The sequence below is a fragment of the Phyllostomus hastatus genome, unplaced genomic scaffold (assembly GCF_019186645.2).
Source record: "Phyllostomus hastatus isolate PE091 unplaced genomic scaffold, TTU_PhHast_1.1 phas_scaffold_78, whole genome shotgun sequence".
NCBI lineage: Eukaryota > Metazoa > Chordata > Mammalia > Chiroptera > Phyllostomidae > Phyllostomus > Phyllostomus hastatus.
The window spans coordinates 93,741,367-93,762,100 of record NW_025334041.1 but is presented as its reverse complement, the minus strand read 5'-3'; the positions used below and the strand labels follow the sequence as shown (position 1 = coordinate 93,762,100).

Sequence of the window (20,734 nt, the reverse complement as noted above, 5' to 3'; positions counted from 1 at the left end):
ATAATTTTGTAAAATACTATAAAAATACTGCAGCCATGTCATATTGCTTTAAAAATTTCTAAAAGCTTACTCTTAATTTCTACACCCATTTGATTGAAGAACAGTCAAAATGGTCTGGATACACATTTTTGAATACTACTGCTATAGGAAAAAATGGTGAAAACAAAATGAAAGAATGACAAAGAATGTTTTCAAAACATTAAATATTTATACCAAATTTAAAAAAAAAGAATATTAAGTATGACTATATTAATTTTAATATGTAATTCATAAACCTAAAGATAAAATGTTTATGATTAGACATAGTTCAGAGTCATTAATTGTAGCACTTAAAAAAGTTTTTAGCCCTGGCTGGTGTAGCTCAGTGGATTGAGTGCGGGCCTGCGAACCACAGTGTCACCAGATCGATTCCCAGTCAGAACACATGCCTGGGCTGTAGGCCATGTCCCCGGTAGGGGGTGCACTAGAGGCAACCACACACTGATGTTCCACTCCCCCTCTTTCTTCTTCCCTTGCCCTCTCTCTAAAAATAAATAAATAAAATTTTAAAAAAAATTTTTTAAGGTGATGACATGGAGAACACTTACTGCATAATTACTTCATCAGACCTTTTTTTAAAATTAATTTCCACTACATTCCATACTCTCCTTTGCTATAGTACTGTTGCAAAAGTTATACTTGCTAATGGGAGATGGAAATATTTAAAATGAGGTAACTATTGTAACTAACCAAAACAGTGAATTTTCACTTACCACAGTCCAGGATTCCTGCTCTTTAGGCTCCAAGATTCCAGAATTAAAAATTTCTAGTAACTGTTGAAGCCCTCCAGCAGCAACAAACTGTAAGCAATTGTGAACACAATGGTAAGAGAAAAAGCAGCTATGTGATGAAAACTTGTTTTTTGATTCAGCAACTGAGTATGTGTATGTGTGTTAAGTAAAGTATTATGTATCTTTCATTTAAAAATTTTCTCTTAAGTAACTAAAGTAACTTCTATACAAAGTAATAATATACAGCCTACTTTTAAGAATTTTTAAAGTAGATTCTTGCAAAAATCTACAACATGCCTTTATATTCCATTAACCATTTAATCCCAAACAAGGAATGCCATAACACAATATAATCTAATGAAGAAAACATTTAAGTGCTAAAACATAGGAGCACCAAGGCATTAATATCACCTTACAGTGATTTAGAGTAATACATACTTTTTAAACTATACTTTAATAAATTAATTTAAAACCAATGAATAATTATGGTACCTTCTTTTGAAAAAAAATAGAAATAAATTATTTTTATCGATATACTGCAAAACACAAGATCTAACCTTGCAACTCCAGGAATTTTTACTGTTTTCTACTTGATCTTCACTGGAGTCATCAGAGTCTGGATAAAGATCACTGTAACTTCCCTGTAGGAAAGGCAAAAATAATAATGAGAGAGAATGGCAAGGGAAAAACTTATTCTAGAAATAAAAGATAACACAATCTGGCCCTGACTAGGTAGCTCAGTTGGTTAGAGCATCATCCTGATACACCAAGGTTATGGGTTCGGTCCCTGGTCAGTGCATACACAAGAAGCAAACAATAAATGCATAAATAGTAGAACAACAAACTGATGTTTCTCTCTCCATCTCTCTCAAATCAATTAAAAATAAATAACTAAATAACAAGATATAACTCTGGAATTCTGCTCCAGAGATAATACAAATATTTAATTATAATAATGGCAATGCAATTACCGTCGACTCTCTCCTTATTCTTCTGTTAGGTTTTCCCAGTGCTTCAATAATTTCCAGGGCATATAACAGCTTGTGAGCACTCTTAATTTTGAGGAGTTCTTTCCAATTAAGTCCATCATTACCCTTAATGAAAGAAAAACATAAGGTTCTCAGGCCAACTTACTAAGGGAAGCCCCCCCCAAAATTAAAGAAATTGATACTACATAAACACTCAATTATTACACATACATTGAAATATATTCAAACATGTGAAAAACAATTATACAATGGGTACTAATGGTATGCTTAAAACACAGAGGCTGGGAGGAGGAACTGTATAAAAAAGGTGAAAAGATTGACTGTTAAAGAATATATGCACAGTCCATGGACACAGACAATAGTAAGGTGAAGGTCAGGGGTGGGGCGGGGGCTGGGTGGAGGTGGGCATAGAGGACGGAAATGGGGGACGTCTGTAATAGTGCCTACAATAAAAATAAAAAATAAGAAGAATCAGCCAATGAATGCATAAACAAGTGGAACAATAAATCGTTCCTCTCCCTTCCTCTCTCTCTAAAATCAGTAAGTGAAATTTTTAAAAGTCAGCTACTCATTAAATTTGTTAAAATATACAAACAGCACAATAGGAAAAAATGTTAATTTCCAGCCAAGGTGGAGGCGTATGTAGATACACTTTGCCTCCTTGCACAACCAAAAGAGGGGCAACAACAAATTTAACAACAAAAAAAATAACGAGAACTGCCAGAAAATCGAACTTTATGGAAGCCCAACAACCAAAGAATTAAGAAGAAACATTCATCCAGACTGCTAGGAGGGGCAGAGACGGGTAGCCAGGGAGGAGAGGACACACAGCAGGGCAGTGGCCAGAGGACTGGACGGGTGAGGTGGCAGTGGCTAGACCAAGCGGTACCATATTTGTGTATGGATAAACCAGGAGGAAATATTGGGGAGCAAGACAGTCCGTGCAACCCAGGGTTCCAGCATAGAAAACTAAAGCCTCAAAACCTCTGACCATAAAATCCTGTGGGAATTGTGGTGGTGGGAGAAACTCCCAGCCTCATAAGAGTGTTTGTTGGAGAGACCCACAGAGTCCTAGAACATACACTAACCCACCTACCTGGGATTCAGCACCAGAAGGGCCCAATTTCCTTGGGGGTACCAAGGGAAGTGATTGAAAGCCAGCTGAGAGCTGAGTAAATGGCACTGTTCCCTCTCGAACTCCTCCCCCACATACAAGACCACAATGCAGCAATGTAGGTTGCCCTGCCCTGGAGAATACCTAAGGCTCCACCCCTTGCTCCAAGGCAAAAAAAAAAAGGCCCAAATGAAAGAACAGATCAAAGCTCCAGAAAAAATACAACTAAGCAATGTAGAGATAGCCAACCCATCAGATGTGGAGTTCAAAAAACTGGTAATCAGGATGCTCACAGAAATGGTTGAGCATGATTGAAAAATAGAGGAAGAAATGAAGGCTATGAAAAATGGAATAAAGGAAAGTATACAGGGAATCAATAGTGACAAGAAGGAAACCGGAACTCAAATCAATGATTTGGAGCAGAAGGAAGAAATAAACATTCAACAAGAAAAGAATGAAGAAACAAGAATTCAAAAGAATGAGGAGAGGCTTAGGAACTTCTGGGACAACTTTAAACGTTCCAACATCTGAATCATAGTGTTGCCAAAAGGAGAAGAACAAGAAATTGAAAACTTACTTGAAAAAACAATGAGAACTTCCCCAATCTGGCAAAGAAAATAGAGTTCCAGGAAGTCCAGGAAGCTCAGAGAGTCCTCAACAAGTTGGACCCAAGGAAGCACACACCAAAACACATCATAATTACATTAGTCAAGATTAAAGATAAGGAGAGAATCTTAAAAGCAGCAAGAGATAAGGGGACAGTAACCTACAAAGGAGTTCCCATAAGACCATTAGCTGATTTCTCAAAAGAAACCTTATAGACAAGAAGGGGCTGGAAAGAAATATTCCAAGTTATGAAAGGCAAGGACCTACACCCAAGATTACTCTATCCAGCAAAGCTAGCATTTAGAATGACAGGGCAGATATAGTGCTTCCCAGATAAGGTCAAGTTAAAGGAGTTCATCATCACCAAGCCCTTACTATATGAAATGTGAAAGGGACTTATCTAAGAAAAAAAAGAAAATCACAACTATGAACAGTAAAATGACAATAAATTCACAATAATCAACAACTGAACCTAAAAAAAAACCCCAAAACAAACTAAGCAAACAATTAGAACAGGAATAGAATCACAGAAATGAAGATCACGTAGAGGGTTATCAGTGGGGAGGGGAGAGCGAGGAAAATGGGAGAAAAGATACAGGGAATAAGAAGCATAAATGGTGGATACAAAATAGAGAGCGGGAGGTTAAGAATAATATGGGAAATGGAGAAGCCAAAAAAACGTATATATATGACCCATGGACATGAACTAAGGGGGAGGTAATATGGCAGGAGAGAATAAAGAGGAGAAAAAAAATGGGACAATTGTAATAGCACAATCAACAAAATATATTTAAAAAATTTATCCTGTTAACCTTCACAACAGTTACATCAATTTACCATCTGACCAATAAAAAAAACACTGCAGCCTAGTTGAACTTTTAAGAACATGGTAAAGTCTATATTTAATGTCAATAACTTATACCAACCCATTTAAGTCATATGCAAATACATATATTTAAATATATTATTTTATACTCTCAGCCTAAGAAATTGTTATTCCCACTCAATGTGCGTCTTTGACAGTATTATTATTAGAGCTACTCTGAGTCATGAACCATTTTCCAGGACCACCTTTTTCACTTCTAAGTCATTCAGGAGACATAGGACCTTCTGAAATCATATGACAAGACAAAGTCCCAAATTACAGATACCATTAGCATAACATTAAGACATTATGTTTTCATTCATCCTATAGGTACTCTATTGGTATCTTCAAAAATTAACCTCCTTATATATTGCTTTTAAGTGTAATCTTTATTTAAAGAGATGTCTTTAATATAAAGATATCTAACTCACATGTGAGGTCATGCCCCTATGGGAAATTAACAAATACATATTAGATTTCTTAGCCTCATTTCTTTTCACCTAATTCTATCAGCTGACTTACATAAACATTCAAAACAAGCACTGATATATGTTATTAAATCATAGTGCATCTTCTCTAAACATTTATGTTGTCAAAAACTAAGCAATAGTTAGAACATATAGTAATATGAAAAAAAGCACTAATTTAAAAGCAAATCCAGCCCTGGCTGGTGTGGCTCAGTGGATCGAGCACCGGCCTGCAAACCAAAGGGTTGCTAGTTCGATTCCCAGTTAGGGCACATGCCTGGGTTGTGGTCTAGGTCCCCAAATAGGGGACGCATGAGAGGCAACCACACATTGATGTTTCTCTCCCTCCTTCTCCTCCTCTTCCCCTCTTCTCTCTCAAAAAATAAATATTTTAAAAAATAAAAACAAATCCATATTTTCTAAAGATAATTTTAGCAAACATCCTTGCCATATATTTAGCCTACATTATTCAACCATGCTAATATTTAAATAAACAAACATTAAAATGAACTGGTACTTTTTACCAATTAAATAAATTTTACTGAAGAGACAGGTCAAAAAGCAATCTCATACATGCCAGTGGGAATATAAATTGGTACCATCCTCCAGGAGAATAAAGATTCTGTGGGCTTACCTGTTCATCTGAGATATTCTGGAATGCCATCAACATGTTAGGACATGTAGGAAGAAGCATCAGTAGTTCCCATACACGTCTAGAGAGGTTTTCTGCATGAAGATGAAGTTCTTCACATCTTAAGCTCTACATAAATAAGAACAACTATTTGTCAAGACGGATCAGTAAAAAACAAAACCCTAAACTGAAGTTAAAATTTTCTGCATAAAATCACTAATCAAGTTTGTTAATATTTTACAGTCTTACTTTAACAGTGAGAAATAAACTTTTTCTTATGTGGTAAATATATTTATTCAATAAATTAAGAGTTATGTCAAAGTTGTGGCCTTTCAACTTGGTACTGAACACTTTTCTGTAAAGAAAAGTTATGTATAATCCTGGTCCCTTTCCTCAGAAAACTTTCCAAATAAAAGCAAGAATGTCTGTTCATAAAGACAGTCAAGTAAATGTCAGTAGGACTTTTATCCTTTTCCTATTATGTATTTGCAGGTTACTATTCTAAGAACAACACAGACTGCAAATTAAATCCTTAACCTTATATTTGGGAAAAGAGAACACCTGTTCCTCTTTTTTTATGGCGGATCAATACTTTATTTTCCACTCTCAGATGAGCAGTGATTTAGATGAAAGCAGAAATTTTTCTACTTTTTTCCATTATCATTTGTTAACCCATTTCCCATTTGCCACAAGCACTTGTGGTTGCAGCTTTTACCCCAAGATAACTTGTGAATTACTGTCCTAACCTTACTCACAAAATATCTCATTTTTATTATTAGTATTTTCATACTGCTCTATTATATTGATAGACTTCGGAAACAAATGATCATTCTGTTTATAGCGTTCTGATTTTAATAGCAACAGAAAAGCTGCACTTTTCTTTTTCCCTAAATGGGAAATGGGTCAAATCTGGACTCTGCAAGGTGCTGAGATAATAGATAAGCTAAGGAAAGTTTCAGGAAGTATGTAAGAAATGGGCAATTTCCTTCTATCACTGCAGCTGTCACAATTTTGGGGGGTATAATAAAATCTAAGAGATGACAAAGGAATCCTCTATGCACCTATAAAAAGCAGTTTGGTTCTTTTTGTGTAATGGTATAAAGCTTGTATACTTTGATAACAAGGGAATGTTAGAGATGGAGTTTCAAGGTAAACTTTGCTTTTCACAACTGTAATGAAGAAAGAGAAGCAACCCAAGTAATAATTTTGCTTTAGTTCAGAAAATGGCACTGAAAGTTCTTCAGCAAAATAGAATTCATTTCTTTGTAAATACCCACTTTAAAAAAAGACTGAACTCTGCAAACAAAAAAATAATTTGAAGAAAAAATTCTCCCATCCGTATATGACTATGTTCTATGTTATGACTGAAAGGCCCTACAATATGAGTGAAGATCCTTTACTTTTATATTCCAGGCCAAATCAGTCTTACAACAAATAATCTCCACATCAACAATGACATACCAGGAAGTTCAAAGAAATATCTGCTTAAAAAAAATGTTTCCCTTCTGGTTTAGGTCTCACGTGGACTATTCCAATGGTCTATTAACTGGTCCTCCATTTCCAGTCTTTGTTTTCTCTAATACATTCCCCACACTCACACCTAAACTTTGTTTCTAAGAGCCCAGAAAATGATCTCACTTTTTTTGCTATAAAACCTTCCATGACAATGGCAATTCATTTTACAAAGAATAAAAAACTCATATTGTTCCTCTGCAGTATTGCTTACAATCTCCCTTTCTGTCCTTATATTTGTATTGCATTATATTCACACTCCCACATTTTTCAAACATGCCATTCACTTTCATGTGAATCTGTAATGTTCCTTTTCACTCTCATCAGCAGCCGAACACAATATTAATGGCACCCCTTTTGCAAAGTCCTTCCTCCAGTTTTTTTCCTCTCTCTTATGTTCCCATAACACACTGTATAGAATACTAGCCCCATCCTGGAACACTGGGGAATTCTAGTAATTATCTTTCTCTCTCTTAAGTTGCCAATACAATGTTGACATAAAGTAAAAGGTCATTAAGTATTTGTGGTATAAGATAAAAAAGGTGAAGAAATGAGAGATTCATGGGCATCTAGTATTAATTATTCTGCTTACACAAAAGGGCGATTTCTTAGAAACTTAAAAATATGCCACTACAAAAGAAACCACACTATCGGGAACACAGGACTCAGTGGCTACCACTGCATCCATGATCAAACACATTTTGAAAACATAAAAAGAAGTTATTTAACATTCTTGGGAAAGAAAGAACAAACAATAGCCATCAAAAGCAAGCCACAAAAGCACCACTATTAACTAACTGCCACTCAACCTCAAAATAATGATTCACTGGATGAAGAACATCAATGAACAATACCTTAGAGTAAGTCCATTTAAAGGCATTAAGAAAACAAATTCAGTAGACTGAAAATGATTGCTTTAGGTGATCTCATACACACTACCGACTTTTTAAAAAATCTGATTTATTATTTTTAGAGAGGATGGGAGAGAGAAAGAGAGAGAGAGAAAGACTGATGTGAGAAAGAAACGTCAGTCAGCTATATCTTGTATGCACCTGAACCAGGGACCAAACCCACAACCCAGGCATGTGTCCTGACCTGGAATCAAACCAGCAACCTTTTGCTTGGTGGGACAATGGCCAATCAACCAAGCCACACGGGTCAAGGCCACACTATTTACTTTAAATACCAACTTTATACTGAAAAGCCACAAAATTACTTCTTTAGACCAAAACTCTTCTCTGAATTCCAAACTCATATAATCCAATTGCTTACTTGACATCTTCACTTGATGTCCCACAGGCATCCATTTTTCATCTCAAATGGAATCTACCTAGTTACTCAAGCCAGAAACCTGCATTTTCCTTCTCTATTTTCCTTCTTCCCGAACCCAAGTCTATGCTTAATCTTAAATCAATCTACCACCAAGTTATATTGTTGGGACCTGCTGTCCATTTAATTTATGTCCACTCCCACCATTCTATTTGGGGCACTGTCAACATTTCCTTGGATTAATGCTTTAGGTTCCTTACACCTTTTTCTCTTCTTGCCGAACAAACCTATTACATTTAAAACAAAAATCAAGGAACAAATATCTCTCTCTCTCTCTCTGCTTAAGATATTTTAAAAGGTGTCCACTTTACCCTGAATAAAATGAAAATGGCTTACAGTCTCATTCTACTCTCCCATCACCCTCCACGTTCTACAAACTAGCTCTCTAAAATTCCTAGACCTATCTAAATGCTTCTCATATCAAGGGCTTCAGGAATCAAATTACTCTACCCAAATCATTCCTCATTCTCTTCATTTAGCTGGCTCCTTTTCCTCCTTCGACCTCAAGATTGCATCTACCCTCCTTGAGAGAAATCTTCTTTGACCAAATAATATATAAATGGATCTCTATCACCACACCCTAATAATGGCATGTCATGTTTCAGTCGTAGTCGTAGCCTACCTCTACCTAAAACTATCTCTTACTTTAAGTGAACCTACTTATCTGTTCAGCATGTCAATGATCTGTCTTCCCCATGGGATTCAATGAGGGTTGAAACTGCTTATTGTGATCTTCGTAAAACAATACTTTAAACAGTATGCCTAAATCATATTATACACTGAAGTAGCTAATAACTAACTAAATGGTTTCCTATGTTTTACTGCTCTTAAGAGATTAATAAAAAAGTTTCTTCCCATTCTGCATGAAGATAAAACTTTGTAAAAATAAAATGATAGTCACCTCACTATCTTCCACTGCCACTTTTCCTGAGGGTGGTTTAAATGATGCAAGCATCTCTAATAAATCAAAAAGAGTAGTTAAATGAGGTTCTTGTAAAAGCAAAAGCATTGGAATGTTGTCTTTCTGAGGAGGTGGTAGGCAAGATGCTGGCAGCTGAACACCTTCCCCTTTCCGTTCTCTCCTCGGTGCACCCAAAGATACAAAAACCATCTGTAAAAACAGAAGCAATAGGAAAAAAAATAATTATACATACTAAGTTTGGCTTAATAAATCTCTGAAGTATAAAATAACTCCATTTAAGATTTTAATATAACAAAGGCAATAAGAACGGTTTTTAAATTGTACCTTCAAATGTCTCCCTATAGACTGTAACAGTCAACAGATTAGTAAAACTCAAATCATACTTATGTGTACCTGCATATCTTTAAAACCAAGCTCATGCAATGCTTTTTCATCATAATCTGTTGTTAACTCATGTCCAGATGAAATCATCCTGACAGGTCCCATAAGGCCTCCTTAAAAATAGGAGAGAACATAAGTGAAAAAGTTTAAAAGAGTTAACTTCTTTGCTAACATGAAAATATGGTTCTAATTAATTTCACTGAACATTCATCTTAAATATAATTATTGAGCAAAGTGGAGACAGTTACTAAGCATGCTTCCTGAATTTTCTGTTGTTAGAAGTTAGCATTAGACAGGAAAAATTACATGAAAATTCTCTTTTAGCATCATTTTAACTAGATCAATTCCTGCCAGCTTAACAATATGAAAAATTATACAAGTAAAAATCATTATGGAGCTTTCTGGGAACCTAAACCATTTTCCCACACAACACATGCAGATGATTCAGATTTATTAATACATTAATGCTAGTTAAACAATTAACCAGCAAGTATTTATAATGATCAAATTTTCTCTTCCCTGTTATTATGCACCAAAACAAAGTAAGACAAACTATAACACATGAGAAAAAAAAAAAAAAAAAGCTCTGACATAAAAAGATCAGTTACAACATCCTAGATTATGATAAATATAATTAACTCAGATTGAAGCAATTTATTTCTAAAAACCATAAAGTCCTCTTTTGCTGCCTATACCTTCTGCTTCATTTCCCACCATCATCCCTACCTACATATGTTTTTAGCCACCCAACCTCCCTATTTTTTTGAAAACACCAAAACCCTTTCCATCCGAAACCCTAAAATGCTCCTCCACACAGGAATTCATTCACACAGCTCATTCCCTCACTTCCTCCAGATCTATCAAATGTAAGCTCAAAAGGCCTTCTGTCTAACCAACCACTCAATCTAAAGAGCTTCAATTCACTATTAATCCCTTACTCTGTTTTATCTTTCTTTAAACCACTTAATAGGATCTAACATGATATATTTATATATTTCCTCCATTTAAAAAAATCCCAGTTCTAAAAGGCAGAGAGTTTATGTTCACAGATGTATTCCCCAGCACGAGAATATAGCAGGTATTCAATATAAGTATTGTTTAATCCATGAATTTTATTGTATTTTTTCCATTGCCATTTATCCCCCTTGTACCCCCTCCCCCTGCTGCAATCACCACACTGTTCTCCATGTCCATGAGTCTTTTTTCCTTTTTGCTTGATCCCTCCACCAGCTAACCCTCTGACAGCTGTCAGTCTTTTCTCTACCTCAGTTCAGTTTGTTCATTAGATTCAACATATGAGTGAAATCATTTTTAAAATTTGGCTTTTAGTTTTTGTTTCTGATGGCATTTTGTTTTCTTGCATTATTTGTCTTTATTGTATCCTCCTTTAAAAGATTTTATTTATTTATTTTTTTAGAGAGAGGGGAAGGGAGGTGGAAAGAATGGGAGAGAAGCACCCATGTGCAGGAGAAAAATCAATCAGTTGCCTCTCACACGCCCTCAACTGGGGTCCCAGCCTGCAACCCAGCCATGTGCCCTGACTGGGAATCGAACCAGCAACCTTTAGGTTCACAGGCTGGCCCTCAATCCATTGAGCCACACTAGCCAGGGCTGTATTTACTGCATCCTTTTTAAAAATGTTTTTTCAATAAAGTAATTATGGACTTTTCCTTCCCAGAGATCTTCCTTCAGAGCCATCCATTCTGTTGTTCATAAGGACAATTATTCTCTGACTGTTGCTCAGCTTTTAAGCTAGAACATCTCACTATGTCTCTAGAATGTTCCTCTTCTTTCTTGTCCGTATATCATTTTGCTCCAGAATAATCTCAAGTAACTTACTAAGAAATAGTGTGTGAGGTGTAAATTTTCTGAGCATGTACTCCCCATTCTGAGAACACAGCAGCATTCATATTATTATTTAATCCATTAATTTTTCAAAAAAGGAAATGCTTGACAGAATAGGAAAACTTAAAAGTTCTAGTAAAGATGGCAGTGTAGGTAAAGGCAGTACATGAATCCTCACAAAACCACATCAAAATTATAAATAATCTATAAAAAAACTACCATTCAGAGCCACCTAAAATCCAGTTAAACATAAGTCTTACAACTAAGGATATAAAAAAGCCGCAGAGACTGGTAGAAGAGGCAGAGACTCAGAACGGCCTGGTCCCACACCTGCGTGTAGTGGATAAAAATCGTGAGGGTTATTCTCAGCTGCAAAGGCACCCCCATGAAGAAGGGGTCCCAGACCCAACCCAGTCCCCACAGCCCAGGGTTCTAGTGTCAGGAAAAGAAGTCCCCATAAGTTCTGGTTATAAAAGCCAGCAGGGATTGTGGTTGAGTGAGAGGGAAGGCTTTTGGAGTCCCAGGCATTCCTCTTTAAACAGTCTGTGCATGGAGTTACTTGGACTCACTCACTCTAAGATTCGGTTCTAGGCAGCAAGGCAGCAGCTTTGAAAGGCACCAGGGACATATGAGAAATTGAATTGTCCTGTGTCAAGGCAAGAGCTGGAGGGGCAGCTTTCTCATAGACACAAGTGCTGACAGAGGCCATTGTTCCTTTTCTGACCCTTCCCCAACAGAGCTGGCAATAAGGTGCTATATCTGACTCTACATCTATCTGGCTAACACAGTTCCCCCTGCCCTGGTAATTTCCTGAGACCCTGCCCCACGAAACTTTGGGGCCCACCAAAGCTGTTTGAGTAGCTTTAACATGTAAAAGGTCCCTATTGGCTAATGCTTCAGACTTCCCTAAAATCTCTGAAACAAGCAGTATCTGGCATCAGCATGACCGGACCTCTGGCTAAGTGGCCCCAGACCCAGCAGTAGCTGCAGCAGACCTTGGTTCTCAGCTTGGTCTTTCCTGGGCATCTCCAAGCTCAGCACAAGTGGCTGCCTTCTGTAGAATGCTTAGCTCATTTGGGTGGTCCCAGGCAGGACTCATGTGGAGGCTACCCTTGGCCTGCACCTCCAGGCTCTAGGAGGCCCTAGAGCTAGGACACCTGGTAGACAGCATCAGACCATGTTGAAGAACTACCAAAACTCTTCCATGTGGGACACACACAAAAAGGTGGACTCAGCAGGCACCAGAGCCTTGATCAACTAAGTTCTACTCTGTGGGGTTGGCCCTTGCACAGCTAGCTGATCTTCCATAGTGCTCCCAGCCAGTCCTTACAGTTGATCAGCCTTACGGTAAATCATTCCTATTGAGGTGCCAACAGCCGTCAGGACTCAGCTACAACAGAAAGGTATACACAGCCAACACAGGAGCGTACCTGGAGAGCCCAAATCATGTGATCAAGCAGCTGTGCCACTGGACCCTACAGGATACCTACTACATAAGGCAACTCACCCAAGCCCAGGAGATGTAGCAGTTCTACTTAATAGACAGAAACAAACATAGGGAGGCTGCCAAAATGAGGAGACAAAGAAATGTGTCCCAGTCCTGATTGGGTTAGCCATCATCCAGTGAACCAAAAGATCACTTGTTTGATTCCTGGTCACAAAACGTGCCTTGGTCGTGGGTCCCTGGTTGGGGACGTGCGAGAAGCAACCAATCAATGTTTCCCTCATATGTCAACGTTTCTCTCCCTCTCTTTCTCCCTCCCTTGCCTTCTCTCTAAAAATAAATAAACAGAATCTTTAAAAAACATGTGCTCCAAATGAAAGAACAGACTACAACTCCAGGGGAAAAAATAGAGACAAGCAATCTACTAGATGCAGGTTCAAAACACTAGTTATAGGAGCTCAATGAACTTAAAGAGTGATGAACTTAGAGAATTAAGAGATAGGAAACAAAAAATGGAAATAGAATACATAAAAAGAACCAGTCAGAAATAAATACACTAACTGAAATGAATATACTACAGGGAATCAGCACTGGAGTAAATAAAGTAGAGGATCAAATCAGAGATTTGGAAGATAAAGAAGCAGAAAACATCCAATCAGAACATTAAAAAAAAAATACAAAAAAAATGAAGATAGTGTAAGGAAGGAGTCTCTAGGACTTCAAGTGTACTAACATTCACATCATGGGGGTGCCAGAATGAGAAGAGAGCCAGCAAGGCATTAGTAATCTATGTGAATAAAGAATAATGGAAAACTTCCCTAACCTGGTGAAGGAAATAGATCTGTAAGTACAGGATGCACAGAGTCACAAACAAGGTGAACCCAATGAGGCCCACACCAAGAAACATCATAATTAAAAGGCAAAAAAATTAAAGACAAAGAGAGCATCTTAAAAGTAGCAAGAGAAAAGCAGTTCGCTACTGACAAGGGAGATCCCATAAAACTATCAGCTAATTTCTCAACAGAAACTCTGAAGGACAGAAGGGAGTGGCAAGAAATATTCAAAGTGATGAAAAGCAAGGACCTACAATCAAAATTACTCTACCTAGCAAGGCTATCATTTAGAATTGAAGGACAGATAAAGAGCTTCCCAGAAAAGAAAAATCTTAACCAAACCAGTATTATAAAAAATGTTAATGGGTATTCTTTAAGAAGGAAAAGAACAACAAAAAATATAAATAATAGCCCTGATTGGTGTAGCTCAATAGACTGAGCGTGGGCCTGCAAACCAAAGGGTCACCGGTTTGATTCCCAGTCAGGGCACATGCCTAGGTTGCAGGCCAGGTCCCCAGCAAGGGGTGTGAGAGAGGCAACCACACATTGAAGTTTCCCTCCCTCTCTCTCCTTCTCTTCTCCTGTCTCTAAAAATAAATAAATAAACTCTTAATGCATATATAAATAATAAAATGGCAATAAATATCAAAAATTAAATGCAAATGGATTAAAAGCTATAATCAAAGACATATGGAGGCTAGAGGCTGAATGAACAAAACAGGACCTTTACATATGCTGTCCACTAAAGACATACTTCAGATCAAAGGACACACAGACTGAAAGTAAAGGGAGGGAAAAAGATACTTGTGAAAATTGAAATAAACAAAAGCTGAGGTAGCAATACTTAACACTAGATAAGAGAGATCTAAAAAATAAACAAATGACCAGAATAGAAACAGACTCATAGATACAGAGAACATTTTTATCAATGCCAGATGGGATGGGGGACTGAGTAAAAAGGTTGAAGGATCTAAGAAGTACAGCAGTGGGAACATAGTCACTAATATTGTAATAACTATGTATGGTGTCAGATTGGGAGCTGATTAATCAGGGTGATCAGTTAGTAAATTATATAACATCTAATCTCTGGGTTTTACACCAGCAAGTAATATATAATAGTATATGTCAACTGTAATTGAAAAATAAGAACTTTTTTTAAAAATAAAAAAAATAGAAAAATTAGGTAAAAATATTGAGATATCTGAATAATTAAATGAAACTTAAATAAATATTGTTAAATCTTATTAACTTAATATAGAAAAACTTCACTGAGCACTAAACAGCTATTGTCTGGAATGTGTGAAACAGGACTACTGCTTTGCATAAGGACATATAACATTTTAAATTACTTGTCTCCCTTCACACAAACAAGAAAATTCTATCCAAAAATATTTCAAACACATAGGAGAAAAATGGGTTCCTCCAGATTAATTTTGGCAATTTTCCTCAAGTACAATTGTGCAGCAAAATCGATTAACGGTTGCATAGCGAAATGTATGATAATTTCCTTTATTATTTCTAAGCCTAGAAATCTTGGCTCTCTCAAAGGTTTGATATTTAATCCTATTTCTTCTGGATTTTCCTATAGTTAATTTTGTGTGTATAAAAATACTTTAAATCTATCCTGAGTATTAGAGATATGAGATTTTTCTTTCTGGCCCCAAATTGAATGTCACATATTAGTAAAAGACTATTTTATATGATCTGTTGTTCCCTTAACAGTTCTTCACCAAAATCATATTATTGTAACACAGTCATACCTTGGTACTTGTCGACCTCAGAACTTGTCAAGTCCCATATTCGTCACATTTTGAAGAGAAAAAAATGTTTCAGCACTTAGCACTTGCTTGGGACTCATCACACTTGCTAGAACTTGAATGAGTCACAAAACCACCCCACAAGAGAAAATACTTCATTGTTCAGTAGTCATCAGTTTCAAAACGTGTCACAAGTGCCAGAACAAATTAACAACAAGTACCAAGGTACCACTGTGGTTTTAAAATGTTTAATAGTTGGCATTAAAATTCATCATTAAATCCTATTGGATTTTCCTCTTAGAACTTCATATACTGCTTTGATTATTTATTATTTGAGGTAAATTTCATCAAATTTGATATAATTACATTACGATTTTAGGTAGAAGATACTATAAAATAAATTACCTGGTATCTCTACAATATTTTGTACAGAGACATGTAAGATATATCCACTTATTCAAGTAGACAGCAAAACCCTAAAAAGACAAATCTTAAACTAGATATAAGTTTATATCTATCATCTGATTTATTATGATGTGGCGTAGGAGCATTCTCTTCTGTGATCTTTCATCTATTAAGAGCCATACTTCCCTTTTCATTAATCCATCAAGTTTGTGCTTGCTTATCTGTTTTAAAGAACTAAATACATTGTTTAGGAATATACACTAGAGGTAAAACTATAAGCAATACTAAAAGAATAGTAAACCAAAAAACAAGATTGTATCAAGGGGAAATGGAAAGGATGATATTAGGGAGGGATACAGAAGTAGCTTCTAATAATGTTCTAGTTTTTAATATGTGTGGTAGGAACATGGGTGGTTTTCATTTTACTATTACTAATTTCCCATTCTTTTTATGTTCATTTAAATGTAACAAAAGTAGATACAATTTGACCTGAAAATTCCATAACTAAGTTTTTAGCCAATTTGTTAGATAGCATTGTTTGTAATAAGAAAAACAGTGGAAACAGCCTAAATGTCCATGAATAGAGAATATGTAAAATAAATCATGGTTCCACCTTATTATAGATTAGGCAGATCTTTAAAAAGAATGAGGTAACTTTCTATATGCACTAATATGGAATGTTCTTTATGAATGTTAAGCACTATAAGGAAAGGGTAGAGGAGTATAAATAGAATGCTACATTTGTGTTTTAAAGGTGTGTGTGTGTGTGCGCGTGTGTGTGTGTGTGTGAGAGAGAGAATGTATTTCTTGGTACCTTTTGAAGGATATGTAAGAAACCAGTAATGACATCTGCTTCACAAGAAGAGAAATGGGTGGTTTAAAGGTTAGGTTAGAAGGGAGACTTTTCAACACCTATTCTTTTGTATCAAGAATATCTGTAAATTATTCAAGAGAAAAACTTAAAAGATCTGCTACTTTAGAAGATACACATGGTTCCACCTTAAGTATGCTGTAGTGACATTGTCTCTTTACAGAAAGATGCCAAAGAATTACTCTGCACATAGGCAGAGTCAAAGTCCTAAAAACAAGCTTTTAAAACTTTAAAATTTTTCCACTGAGTATCTATTTAGCCTGTTATAATTCAGACGTTTAAATTATAACAAAAAATAACAGCTCTTACAGATATTCCTCTGATTAGCTCATATTTTATGTATTATAGGAAGACACTAAAATGTACTAGTCTTAAGAGTTAAACCAGGAATCAAATATAACTTTAGGCTCACATGAAAAATTTCTTAATATGATACTTTCTTGGAGGGAAGGGGTGAGATGAACAGGTGAAATTTAAGAGGGCATTATTTTCATATGCTCCAAAAAATATACATCTGTATCAAAATGGCCCAAAAAAACTGTAGGGCACTAAATAATATATGGAAACAAATTGATTAACATTTCCCTTGGTGCTTATCAAATAACCTCCCAAAGTAGAAATCTTTGAGAAGGAGAAAAGAATACTTACTAGTAGTAACACCTGAAGTGACTCTAACTCTTGCTTAATAATGAATGGAGAGTTCCAGCCAAAATGAAGGCATAAGTAGAAACCCTTTGCTTCCTTACACAACCAATAAGATAACAACCAATCTAAAATCAATAAATAACCCAAAGCGCCAGAAAATCAAACTGCATGGAACTCTTAACAACCAAGGAATTAAAGAAAAAATCAACCAGAACCACCAGACAGGTAAGGCGGCCCATCATGCTGGCTAACTCAGAAAAACCAGGGCGAGGCAGCAAACTGTGGGTGCGGGAGTGGAGGACCCTGGGGGTGGGGCTGTGCAGGAGGGGCTGAATTAAAGGGAAAACTGAGACTCAGACTGTGGACTATGGCGATTGCTAGGGTGGGAGAAACTCCCAGTCTCACACAAGAGTTCATTAAAAAGTGCACTAGAGACCAGCAGGCGAGCTGCACTGTTCCCTCTCTGGCCCCTCCCCCCCACAGGCAGCACTGCAGCGCAGCAAAGAACGTTGCTCTGCCCAGGTGAATACCTAAAGCCCCACCCCCTTACGACTTACCAGGTGCGCCAAGACAAAGAAATATGACCCAAATGAAAGAACAGAGCAAAGACTCAGGAAGAGAACTAAGCATGGAGGAGATCACCAACCTATCTGATGGAGAATTTAAAGCCCTGGTAATCAAAATGCTCACAGATCTGATTGAGCTTGGTCGAAAAATGAAAAAACAAATGAAGGATACCCAGAGTGAAATACAGCAAAATATTCAGAGAACCAACAGTGACAAGAAGGAAACAAGGATTCAAAGCAACGATTTGGAACGAAAGGAAAAAATAAACATCCATCCAGAACAAAATGAAGAAACAAGATTCAAAAAAGTGAAGAGAGTCTTACAAACCTCTGGGACAACCTGAAATGTTCCAATATTCAAATTACAGAGATGCCAGAAGGAGAAGAACAGCAGCAAGAAATTGAACTTCTCCAATCTGGAAAAGGGAATAGACTTCCAGGAAGTCCAGGAAGCCCAGAGAGTCCCAGAGACATTATACCCAAAGAGGAACACACCAAGACACATCACAATTAAGTTACCCAAGATTAAAGATAAGGAGAGAATCTTAAAAGCAGCAAGAGAAAAGGAGACAGTTACTTACAAAGAAGTTCCCATAAAACTATTAGCTGATGTCTCAAAAGAAACCTTGCAGGCAAGAAGGGGCTGGAAAGAAGTATTCAAAGTCATGAAAGGCAAGGACCTACATCTAAGATTACTCTATCCCACAGAGCTTTCATTTAGAAAGGAAGGGCAGATAAAGTGCTTCTCAGATAAGATCAAGTTAAAGGAGTTCATCATCCCCAAGCCCTTACTGTATGAAATGTGAAAGGGACTTATCTAAGAAAAAGATAATAAATATGAACAGTAAAATGACAACAAACTCACAATTATCAGCAAATGAACTTAAAAGAAAAGAAAAACAATGAAAACAAAAACTAAGCAAACCACGAGAACAGGAACAGAATCAGAGAAATGGACATCACAAGGAGAGATCTCGGTGGAGAGGGGGAACGGAGGAATGGGGGGGGGAAAGGTACAGGGAAGAAGCAGCATAATTAGTAGGCATAGAATTGATGGGTAAAGATAAAAAATGGTACAGGAAACAGATGACTCAAAGAACTTATATGTACAACCTATGGACACGAACTAAAGGGGGGTAGAATGCTGGAGTGTTGGGGAGGCAGGGCGGAGGGGGATAAAGGGAGAAAAATTGGGAAAACTAGTAGCATAATCAATAAAAAATACTTACAAAAAAAAAAAAGAAAGGGCATGGGAGAGATGGGCTGGGGATGGTAGGGGTGAGGGCAAAAAAAAAAAAAAAGGAAAAAAAGAAAATCCCGATTCAAATAAAAAAAACCATCTATGGAATTATACCAAGAGTAGGGAAATGTGGGTGAGAGCTACAAACATGGTAGTCTTCAAAGAAATATAGTTTTGAAGTTAATATTATAATACAACTTAAAATATATGAAAATGTGAACTACTGGACTTACCAGGAAACTCTCCCTTTCGGCTGCTTTGACCAAACTCCTGAAGCTGAGCTTGTTGATTTATTTGTTCTTTCTGTAAATTTTCATACCAATGAGTTACTTCAGCCCTAAGATCTGCTACCTGGTCACTAGGATACATTTCAATAGTCATCTGAAATATGAGATGCAATCAATTTAAAAATACAAAAAGAACAGATAAACTGGGAAATATTATCAATTTGGAAACTAAAACTATGTAACTACCTTGTCAGGAAGTCCAGCTGGCTGACATACAACCCTTAGCGGCAGGGACTGTTTGTCACTCAGTGCTTTCAAATGACTACTAATACCAGTGCCTTCAATTTGCCACTGTCTGAGATGATATGCAAACCTAAAACAAACAAACAACCACATACAGAAAGGATATCATTTTAAAACATTTTAATGTTACTGAAGTTTTTATTACTTTATAAAATGAAAAAGCCCACAAAAGATTCTAGTGCATTCCAATTTACTCTATAGCACTGCTTGTTTTTTTTCCCCAAATTAAAAGCACTCAGTTTAGATTCAACATACTGAATCAAATTTAAAAATAGGCATAAATAAACATAGCTAAAACTCCTAAAAAATGGTTTTCAGGAAAAATTACTGAGAAAAAAAATCCCACTAAGAACATTATTATTATTATTATTATTATTATTATTATTATTATTATTATTATTATTATTTTAAATGGAAGATGGGGATAGTGGTAGTAATATGCAGGATGAATTCAAACAACAAACTTATCCGGTAAGAGAAATGGCAAGTTGTCATTCCTACATTCAGAAGAGGAAGAAAAGGTATTTGAAATATTTTTCAGATAGAGAAATTTTTCTAGTAAATATATGTTAACCAGCCTAACAGAATTTTGAGAGCTGATTCCATGACTGCTAAAATTACAAAATGAATTATAAAGGCTAGTATTTCAAAGGACACAAGCATCTAGTATGACACTAAGTATGTGTCAATTTCCTAAGTGATTTCTAGTTGTCAAGACAGGATCCAAGGTAAATGAGTTCAGTTAAGAAAAAAATTATCAATATCTTATACTAATCAGCAATTCTGGAATAGAAGGAGGATACGAAAGGGAATAAAATGGACTTGATTTCCTAGAGGCAATCCAATGTCCAGCTTCTATTACTGAGTAAAAAAGTAATCTTGAACAAGCTTTTTGGGCCAATAACTCTTTGTTCGGAGGGTGGAAGGGGGGAGGTGGGAGATATCTCATGCACTGTAGAATGTTTACCAGCATCCTTGATTTCTACCCACTACATTCCAATAGTACCCCTTC

General features: G+C 36.4%; 1 protein-coding gene across 2 annotated transcripts in view; it reads right to left on the bottom strand.

Moving 5' to 3' along the window:
* The window catches only part of USP34 (ubiquitin specific peptidase 34), a 220,397-nt gene that overhangs the window by 83,437 nt on the left and 116,226 nt on the right, over nucleotides 1–20,734 (bottom strand). For both annotated transcript variants that reach the window (XM_045827191.1, XM_045827192.1), the window contains exons 26-33: nucleotides 19,666–19,792; nucleotides 19,426–19,573; nucleotides 9,599–9,699; nucleotides 9,185–9,394; nucleotides 5,446–5,571; nucleotides 1,742–1,864; nucleotides 1,328–1,411; nucleotides 753–839 (exon numbers count right to left, since the gene is read on the bottom strand). In XM_045827191.1, coding sequence (XP_045683147.1) covers nucleotides 753–839; nucleotides 1,328–1,411; nucleotides 1,742–1,864; nucleotides 5,446–5,571; nucleotides 9,185–9,394; nucleotides 9,599–9,699; nucleotides 19,426–19,573; nucleotides 19,666–19,792 — 1,006 coding nt within the window. The remainder of the gene's footprint in view (nucleotides 1–752; nucleotides 840–1,327; nucleotides 1,412–1,741; nucleotides 1,865–5,445; nucleotides 5,572–9,184; nucleotides 9,395–9,598; nucleotides 9,700–19,425; nucleotides 19,574–19,665; nucleotides 19,793–20,734) is intronic.